The sequence below is a fragment of the Gymnoscopelus braueri genome (genome assembly GCF_963280865.1).
Source record: "Gymnoscopelus braueri genome assembly, chromosome: 11".
In the NCBI taxonomy this organism is placed as follows: domain Eukaryota; kingdom Metazoa; phylum Chordata; class Actinopteri; order Myctophiformes; family Myctophidae; genus Gymnoscopelus; species Gymnoscopelus braueri.
Window position 1 is genome coordinate 46,268,496 of NC_137613.1, and position 10,143 is coordinate 46,278,638.

The following is a 10,143-nucleotide window of genomic DNA, read 5'->3' on the forward strand; positions in this document are numbered from 1 at the left end:
AAATGTCATGGTTATTACTGTGTGTGTGTGTGTGTGTGTGTGTGTGTGTGTGTGTGTGTGTGTGTGTGTGTGTGTGTGTGTGTGTGTGTGTGTGTGTGTGTGTGTGTGTGTTAGATCGGAGTAATGAGTTTAAATATAGCACACAGTTTTAGTGTACTTGTAACCATTCATACTGCTGCTTTTCCAGTCTGTCTGATACAGAAGTACTTGCAGACCAATACTGCCCTCTATTGGATCTAAGTAGTATTGACGGTTGTTCAGGTCTGGTTTCACCTGTTCTGAAATATAATGTTTAATGCAGGCTTTCATCATTACAGGCTTTCAGAACATTTCGAGGGCTTGGAGCGCAAAGGGATATTTTCCAGGGGCGCAAAAACATATATCATTGTAATTATTTAATCAAAAACATATTTAAGCAATCTATACCTTTATACAGATGTGGTCATACTGTCATGATACTGACTGACCATGGTACTGACCATGATATTATCAAACAAAAGGGAGGAGGGCGCACAGCAGTATTGGTGAGGTGCTGCTGAGAGTAAATAAAAGGCTGCACTCATAGCCACGATGCAGGATTAATTTGAATGAGAAACCAACTTCATAACACATACATCCTGCATCGTGGAGTGTGCAGGCTTTTCTTTACTCTCATACTGACCATGATATTGACATGATATTGACATGATAACTGACCATGATATTGACATGATAACTGACCATGATAGTGGTATGATATACTGACCATGATATTGACATGAAAACTGACCATGATAGTGGTATGATATACTGACATGATATTGACATGATACTGACATGCACCGACACAAATCCTGTGTTAATTAATTCAATTTGATTGATTGAATATTTTATTAGGCAAGAAAATGTAAAACAGCACAGTTACATTTTAAAAAAACAAACTTTGTCTAACAGGTCCGTTCATGAAAGTCCTTGCGGTCTTGTTTCCAATGAGGGCCTTGGTATTCAATTCATAGACATATATAGTGGCACCACAGTTCGAATCAGTAATAAAAAAAGTGAAAAGCTTTTTCTACAGTAGCTGCTTCCAAAACTAATAAGTCACAGTAAGAATTAATTATGTCCAAGTCCTATAACTTTCCACAGGGTTTCAACTATTTTCTAAGATAATGACTGATTATACAGAAGCTATTTATTGTTCTTTATATGATTCATCTATAAAGAAAGTGTTTGTTTTTCATTTCCTTTTCTGGTTGTTCAGGTCAACCCAAATCAATAAAGAGGAACCTTCTATAAAATCCAATGTTCTTCTGTATCTTTTCGTCTCTGTCAGGTGGAAACCTCATATGTCCAAAACTGTTACTTTTCAGGACAGATCTACAAGCTCAAACAAGCTTCGCCCCACGTTTTGAGCTTGTACTGTAGATATGCTACTTGTTATGCTTTTGTGTATGGTATGATCAAGTAAGGTACAGCTCACTGTGTCAAGCTGCTGTCTACACAATTCAAAAGTTGTCGGTTCAAATCCCACCAAGACTGCTCAACTCTTTCCTCAGAAGCATCAAGCATCTTTTGAAGACTAACGTTCAGAAACTACACTTAAAAGCAAGCAACGTGTGTGAATGTGTGGAGGTGCCGTAGGCAAGTGGGTCGATCTGTTCAGACTCCCATCTGAATAGATGTTGTGCCAGGGACACCCATACAAGATGTTGTTAAAATATTTCATAAATATTCCATTCCAAAATTTGAAGGAAAGAAAAAGGGAAAAAAAATAGCTAGCTGATGATGATGATGATTCCATAGGTTTAAATTGGCTAAACTGATTTTGATCCTGTATTATTGTGAGAATCCAGGTGAATGGTGACCAAGAAGAGAGCAATATTGTTGGGATGAGAGTGGAGACGAAAGCCATGGCATTTTCAGTGATCAACATGCAGTAGGAAGGTTTATTGTAGAAAAGTGTCAAGAGTCAAATCATTGAGGATTACCAGGAGTGGATTAGGGATTTTTGAAAGCAAGAATCTAGAACGGAACCAGTTCTAGAACCAAGGTTATTTTGGTGGAAAAGGGCCATCTTAGTTTTCTTGTTTGAATCTAAGACCTCCTGCAGATAGTTTGAAGCTAACATACAAAAAAAACTACTGGTGACATTATCACAGTGTGAAAGTGTGATGGGATTGTGGTCTTATGTTTGGACTCCAAGTACAAAGTTGGTGTGTTTGAGTCCCAAGACTTCTGTAGTTAATTTTGGGGGACACTTTTTGAGGGAGGTGTGTTAATAGTGTAGTGGTCTAGTGCTCTGTCTCTGAACACAGAGATTCTTTGTTTGAGTGCCAGTTTTTTAGTCCAAACATTAAATGATAAATACCACAATGAAAGAAAATCTTTTGAAATCTTGTTTGAAATGACCAAACCCGCCTACCAATGATGTCACTAACATCTATACAAAAGAACGTGTGAAGAGTACTAAGACACATTGCTGTAGTGGTCTATTGATCAGACTCTCAGCGCTGAGATTCCATGTTCAAATCCCAGTCCTACTAATGCTTCAATGCTGGAGTAGCCTATTTACTAACTGAAGGCAAAAAGAAGTAGTACTAAGAGACATCAGCTTATAGTGTGTGAGTGATAGTATAGCAGTCTAACGAGCAGACTCTCAGCACAGAGATTCCATGTTCTAAGCCCAGTCATGCTATATAGTATTTCAACTTTTGACTTTACTAACTGAAAGCTAACATACAAATAACGCTTCAACAATACTAAGAGACATGTGGTGAGAGTGAGCGAGTAATGGTATAGTGGTCTAATGAACAGACTCTCAGCACAGCGATTCCATGTTCAAATCCCAGTCCTCTATTTAGTTCAATGTTAGATGCTGTATTTCAATTTCACCAACTGAAGGCTAACATAATGGAAAAAAAATACTTCTACACCACTAACGGAAAAAAAGTGACACGTTTAAAGAGTTTTGACACATTTTAACAAATCTTGTATGGGGGTCCATGGCCAAATACATTAATTTGAGGGTCCATGAAGTTTGACTGTATCACTACACTATATCACCAAAAATACAGAATACTATTATAATATCAGTGGGGGAAAAATGTCACTAATTGAGCAAATGTCACAGTCTATACTACATCAATAAAAATATTCCATGAATAAATTACAAATGGGTGCCGTTTATGAAGCCCTGGTGTCGTGGCAACAACATGAGACCAACATAATTGATAGTCACGTGACTCATGTAGATTTTGTTTTGCCTTTTGTAGTCAAATGTATTTACATCATACCTGCCAACTCTCCTGTTTTCACCAGGAGACTCCTGTTATTTGACCTTTTGGGGGATTCCACCCTTTTTGTGTGGCCCCTCACTGATATGCAGCCACGGCCATTCATGTTAATTTGCTAGTTCCTTGAGTTTTTGATATGCAAATCACAATGGCAGTATTTGATTGTTCGGTGAAGGTGGGGGGTTATTACTGAAAGAACTCTGTCTAGCTAACCTTTCACAAAAAGAAATTCAAAAGTGCTGGAGTATTTCAACTTAACTGTACTAACTGAGGGCTGCCCTTGATACATTACTGTCATATATGTATATGACAGTCATGGGTGAACTTCAACATAGTGTTTGCCTTTCTCTCATTTTAGTCCGTACATCTACACAAATGACTGAAATGAATCTACACAACATCTACACAAATGATTGAATGATGAAAACTTGACTTTGTGCACAGTAGCTAAATAACAAAAAGAACCTCTTGTGATTAAATTGAAAACCCAAGACCCTGTTCAACCTCAACAGAATTTAATTTAGTTTCAGGACATTGTTTATTTTTGGAAGATCTAAAAATATAAATTTGATATGGCTTTCACTATTATGAAGTGTCTTGAGTCAGCCATCATCAGTCCCTCATAACCTGTTACAGTAGTTTATTATACATTTATTCAAAACACTTTGCTGTTACAGTTTCCGCAAGTACAGAGACAGTGAGTTGCTCTGCAGGCTTCTGTATTCATTTTAGAAATGTGTATACATTTGCCAGACATCATCAGAAGCATGATGTCTTGGAATTAAGATGAAGGCATTAGTTACAGTATGAATACCTCAACCAACAAAACTCAAGAGGTCAAACACAATTGTTATTGGAAAACAGGAATGTATACATTTTTTTAGCTCAATAGAAGAGCAGGGAGACAAAATACAACCACCCAAGTGTATGTTATATTGTATTAACAAACTCTACCATACAAATTTGACAAAATTACATTTTATTCATTACATTGTTTTTTACATAGTGCCGCTTTAAGTAAGCCCTATATACTTTGTTTTACAATAGCAAAAATAGCAGATGGACAAACGTTCACATCACATCATAAGCTTGGAAGAGCTATTTTTCATTTTACGTTTGAAAATGTGATTAATTCAATTAATGTGGTTAATTTATCTGCCTCTGCATGCTATTTAATGCACCTTTTGGGGCCATTAGCAAGATTTGGTTTGGGGCCACCTCACTCTGAGTTTAGCACATTCTAACGACATCAAACCAACTGGTATCACACATAAGTTGAATAAATTAGCCAATGCTTGATGACTGTTTGAACCCTACAGTAGGTCCGTCTTGCAAGTATATACAGTATGGATTTGCAGTGTTCTAAGTGTGCGGTTGCTGCTTTCTTTCTTTCATTCAAATAAATAAACATATCTAAAGGTGTGCTGCTATGTACAAAACATCCCAACTCAATGTGGTTTCAGCGCAACAACAACAACAACAATGAAATATAGAGAGTATGTTCATGTGTCACTTTTCCACCGGGACACACCCCCCTCATCTAGACTGAACATTGAGCAGCATGGAGCATTGGAGTTTGGAAGCAGCGTTCCCGCATAACTTCTGGGTGATGTCACGCGCATAGCCTCTTTTGTGACACAACCTATCCACAAGTTTCCTAGGGAATGGTGGGCATCACTTCCTGACGATTTGATCCCTGATACCTGATCAAATCGACAGGAAGTGATGCCCACCATGCCCTAGGAAACTTGTGAATAGTTTCTTTACTTCTCAAAAACATAATTCTTTATGAAGAACTCTGCTGCCTTGTAAGACGATCGCACCAGGGGCCCGCTGTAGAGAAAACCCAGCTCATTCCCAACCTCCTCCCAGCTGGCAAACCTCTCGGGGGTCACGTACTCCTCCACCTTGAGGTGGCGCTTGGTGGGCTGCATGTACTGGCCAAGGGTCAGACAGTCCACCCCGGCCTCCCGCAGCTCCGACAGGGTGTCGAGAACCTGCCGGTCGCTCTCTCCTAGTCCCAGCATGATGGAGGTCTTGGTAAGCAAGGTGGGCGTGACCTTTTTGGCGTGTTTCAGCACGGCGAGCGACTGATTGAAGTTCGCCCTGGAATCGCGCACGTGCCTCTGCAGCTCGCGCACCGTCTCCACGTTGTGGCTGTACACGTCCAACCCGGACCGGGCGATGGTCTCCACCGCCACCAGGTCGCCGCGAAAATCGGGAGTGAGACATTCGACCGTGACGCGAGAATTAATCTCCTTCAGGGTGGAGACGGTCTTCGCAAAGTGTTCCGCCCCTCCGTCTTCGAGGTCGTCTCTGTCGACGGAGGTGAGGACCACGTAGTCCAAGCCCCAGGCGGCGATGGCCATGGCGGTGTTGCGGGGCTCGTCCGCGTCTAGGGGAGGGGGCCGGCGGGCCGTCTTGACCGCGCAGAACCTGCACCCGCGGGTGCACGTGTCGCCCATCAGCATGATGGTGGCCGTGGCCGTGGCGTGCTCCCCTCCTCCCCAGCACTCCCCAATGTTAGGACACCTGGCCTTCTCGCACACCGTGTTCAGATTCAGATCTCTCAGCGTGTTCTTGATCCGGTTGTAGTTCTTCCCGGACGGAATGGCTTCGGTCTTCAGCCACGGAGGAAGCCTGAGCCTCTCTCCTCCTTTCTGTCTCTTTAGGTTGACCCTGTATTCGGCCCACCTGCTCTTCTCTGACAGCTCCCCGGAGATGAAGTCTTGCAGGCCGGGTCCGTCATCATCACTAGACACGTCCTTCCCACGGTGACTACTGTTGTTGTCATGCCACTTCCATACGCGTGTTGGCTGCTGAATCGGGGACTCAACCCCTGCAGGCGATTACCAAAGAAACCACGCGAGACACCAAACACTTGTTTCAGTGCCATGATGAAACTTAGATGCTGGCGAGCAGGTGTCTGCCAATTCCATTATCCCTTGGTCCATGGACACGTCATCATCACACGAGTCATCTGGTGTGTGTGACCACCAGACCAAGTACTCAGAGCCCAGTCTAATGACATCATAGTACTATGATGTCAGCACTGTGTGTGTCTAGCTATATAACAACACAATCAGAATACATTTTATAGTGTATATCAGTGGTTTTCAACCTTTGTCATGCCAGGGACCCCATTTGGCCGTGGACCCCCATCTGAAAATGTTTGCTTTAAAAATATACATATATTCAAATATGATATGCACACATTTTCAAGATTTTTCAAAAAATAGCAGATCTACAGGCTCATAGTGCTATGAGCTTGTATATCAAGAACACAATTATTGTGACGCTATGTTAACTAATTACGTTTGGGAACCCCTGGTACCCCCCAAGGACAACTGGTGGGGAACCACTGGTGTATTAATGTTGAATATTGTATAAAGTATATACCGATGGAATCAGCAGATATATTTACAGAATACTGTATATATATCATTGTATAATAATTATATAATTTATATGAGTACCCAGTGTTGCCCAGGTAATTAATGTCACTTATGTCGTCAGTATTGTGACATAAGACATGTCCATATTTGGGCATAATCCGGGCACACAATCTATGACAATGGTATAAGACCGTGGGCCAGAACTGTCTCGCCAGTGATCAATTCTGGCCTGGCATAACCGGCATAACCGGCTAGCATAACCGGCTAGCCATAACCGGCTAGGATGAATGCATAGTTCTTTTTCTGTTCTTTGAATGTTCTATTTTCACTGTCAACTTTACTTTAGACTTTTGGGTGAAAAACTGAAAAACTAAAACTGTGTTTCACATGCGTTAAACTACTACACTGTTTCTAGAACGGAAAGTTTCATGGTTCAAGCAAGGTCTCATCATCATCATCATCATCATCATCATCATAACCTTTATTTAAACTCGGAGTCACAATTGCGAGGCATGCCCTCATTTTCAATGTAGCCCGAGGAGGACTGTTTTGTTTGGATTGAAGGTCTGGCTAGAAAGTGGCTGGTGGCCAACATTACCAAGCAGGCAGAGGCAGTATCCTGGTGGAGATGCATGAATTGATTGCATTTATACATAGCGCCTGTTTTTCACCTTCACCAATTCATACTTACCTGCTTGTTGGCACCATGTGTTTAACTTAAAATACCTAGAGGCTGGGAGGACCGACGGTGGATGGCGGATGTCACAGACATAACATCCGGACTTGTGTGGCCCACCGTTGCTCCAATCAGCATCAAACTTGGCACAAACACTGTTCAGGGGCCTGTCATGACAATAGTCCACACCAAAAAAGATAAAGTTGCACAAATATGGGGCGCTGCAGCAGTCAGTGTTACTGCAGTGTTTAACACTTCAAATGGCCATAACTCTGTGACCATCGCTTTGATCAGCGTGCATATACTGTAGGGTGCATAGCAGCCTGAAAAAAAGGTTAATTAAAATAAGCAGATTGGAGCAATTTAGCAACTGTTAAAGATCTTGAAGTCTCTTGCCAACAGTATGAACATATTAAGAAAAGAAATAATAGTACAAAAAGGTAAACCTTCACTGGCAAACAGAACAGCAATGGAATCGTATGAAGACAAGATATTATGCATTGAAAAATGCCTTGAAATATGGTCTAAACTCTAAACTAAGCGTATTTTTTAAGAACCAAAAGTTGGCTGAAACATTCCTGTGTGACTTTGAATGTATCCAAAACATGATCAGCAGAAATGACACATCTGAGACTGTAGTGAAATGACAGTTGTTGCCCAACATTTTAAATATTTAGGTGTCCTCATTGATAGTAATTTCAAACAAAGAAAACTGTAGTAATTTCAAACAAAGAAAACTGTAAGGATTAGTCACTTTTTTTCACCCACTTTTTTACACATGTAAAGCTGTGATGTGACAAATAAAGCAGATTCTGATTCTGCAACAGTTTAAATGCATTCAAAAGCAGTTGAATACAGATGCAGAACTCTATGATATTGTCTCATATTCCATATTGTGTCACTATGTGTGGTCTCAGGCAAGTAATACAGATATGCAACCATTCTACAAATACAGTATATAAACAATATTGGATCTACTGTAATATATAATTGTATGATTACATGATCTTATGTTACCCTTCCCATTTCTAACTACGATACTACTTGCAAAATGATAAGATCCTCCACTAGAGGGGACTGTTGTCATTGCTTTTAGTAAAGGCAGCTGGGCAGTGGACATCCTGAACACCCTGCCAAATATCAAAGAGTCCAGTAAACCTTCTGCTTATAAATGTACTTATGTACAGTAAGTGCTTTTTTAAAAACCTAACATACTGCATCTGTAGGCACAAGTCTTTGAAGTTGACAATGCAGTTCCAGGGAATTGGTAATGATATTAACCCAGTCAATAGAAATTCTCTATGGGCTGTTAACATTGTCTTTGACAGGGCATTGGACCAGACATAATGGTAAACTAAACTTGAAATCTTGAGTCCTTCAGTACACAAGAAGGCTATAACTTAAATTCAAACTACAGTGGTACACCATTATGCTCACTGTTTCTGTTTAACAAGGAAAAGAAAAATCAAGCTGTTAGCACTCTGTGGCTGAAGACTGCACCCAGGTCTTCCTGTCACACAGGGTGAGAAGAAAAGAAGTAAAAAGAAGCACAATTTCAGTTAGAGGGTTAAAGTGCACTAGTCTCCGCACTGCCATGTCATTATACAGGAATGTATGGCATGGAGACATAGGTCACCTTTTATAGCATGTACAGTTAAGCAGCTCTCCTGTCAGTATACTGTGTAATACTGAGTGTGTTGTACTGTATTGTGTCCGTGACCTGTTGGCTGCTGTCATCGGTGATGATGATGAGGGAAGAGGATGAGGTGGAGTTTGATGATGAGATGGATGATACTGATCAGTGAAATTATGTTTTGATTACTTAAGAAAGTTATTATGCCAAAACGTAAGCCAGAAATGTGATATTTGAGTTTTTCACCAATAAAGACTGGTTGTACCATTTCTCAGTGACCTTTCCATTAGATCCCGGTGTTAAAAGTCAATGAAAAAGTGGGTTTATTTGTCTTTGTATGTGTTGCAAAATGGTCGCAAAATCAACTCCATCATGGGACATTAGTTGACTTGGGCAACAAGACGACATCTTAACTGGACACCATTATGGTCCTAAAAAGACATGTGGCAGAAAAAGAATTCACCTGAAGTATTTTAGTACAAAGAGAAGATGTGATTTGAACACTTTCTGAACAATAAGGGTCCTAAAAAACAGGAATAAATCTGGGTGGCGAAGTGAATGGTCACCGCTAACCCAACATCGCTAAGCAAGGCACTGAACCCCCAACTGCTCCAGTGAAGCTGCTTAGTGGCCAACAGTGGTTGTACTGGTCAGCGGCCAGTTTTTAATGTCTGTTTCTTTAGTGTGCAGGACGTTGCTGAAAATGAGCACTTGTGCTCAGCTACTACCCTGGGTAAAAGAACAAAAAATATTGAAAATTTGCCTTGTTAAAATGTGAAATACAAATAAAATTGCTTAGCCTTTATCACACCTCGACAGACACCCAATGTTTAGATATTTATTCTATAGGTCTTTTTCGTGTGTGCATTTTCCCCCTAATTTACACTCCAACCATTACTACTTGATGTTATTAATATGCCTTCTGAGAAGCAGCATGGAGCCATTGCTAGTTGGGTTAATGTGTAAGGACCATTTGTTTTTCAGACATTCGGTAAATGCTAACCAACCAAGTACTTTTCACAGGAATAAAACACTTCAAGCTACTTTAAATGACTCAACCAATATATTGTTTTTCAAACAAAGAACTCACTGTTCAACATATACAAATACAGTCATGAGTAGGGCCCATTTATTAGAAAATGAAGCATGCAACTATATACAAGTGTA

The 10,143-nt window shown here is 40.5% G+C and overlaps 1 protein-coding gene across 1 annotated transcript; it reads right to left on the reverse strand.

Annotated features, from left to right (window-relative positions):
• Window positions 1-5,035: 5,035 nt before the first annotated feature.
• Window positions 5,036-9,080, reverse strand: LOC308095671 (lipoyl synthase, mitochondrial-like; the record flags this gene model as incomplete). Its single annotated transcript, XM_080442715.1, has 3 exons — window positions 5,036-6,111; window positions 7,359-7,510; window positions 9,064-9,080. The coding sequence occupies 3 exons, from the start codon at window positions 9,078-9,080 to the stop codon at window positions 5,036-5,038; spliced, it is 1,245 nt and encodes a 414-aa protein (XP_080298841.1).
• Between the last annotated feature and the right edge of the window lie 1,063 nt (window positions 9,081-10,143).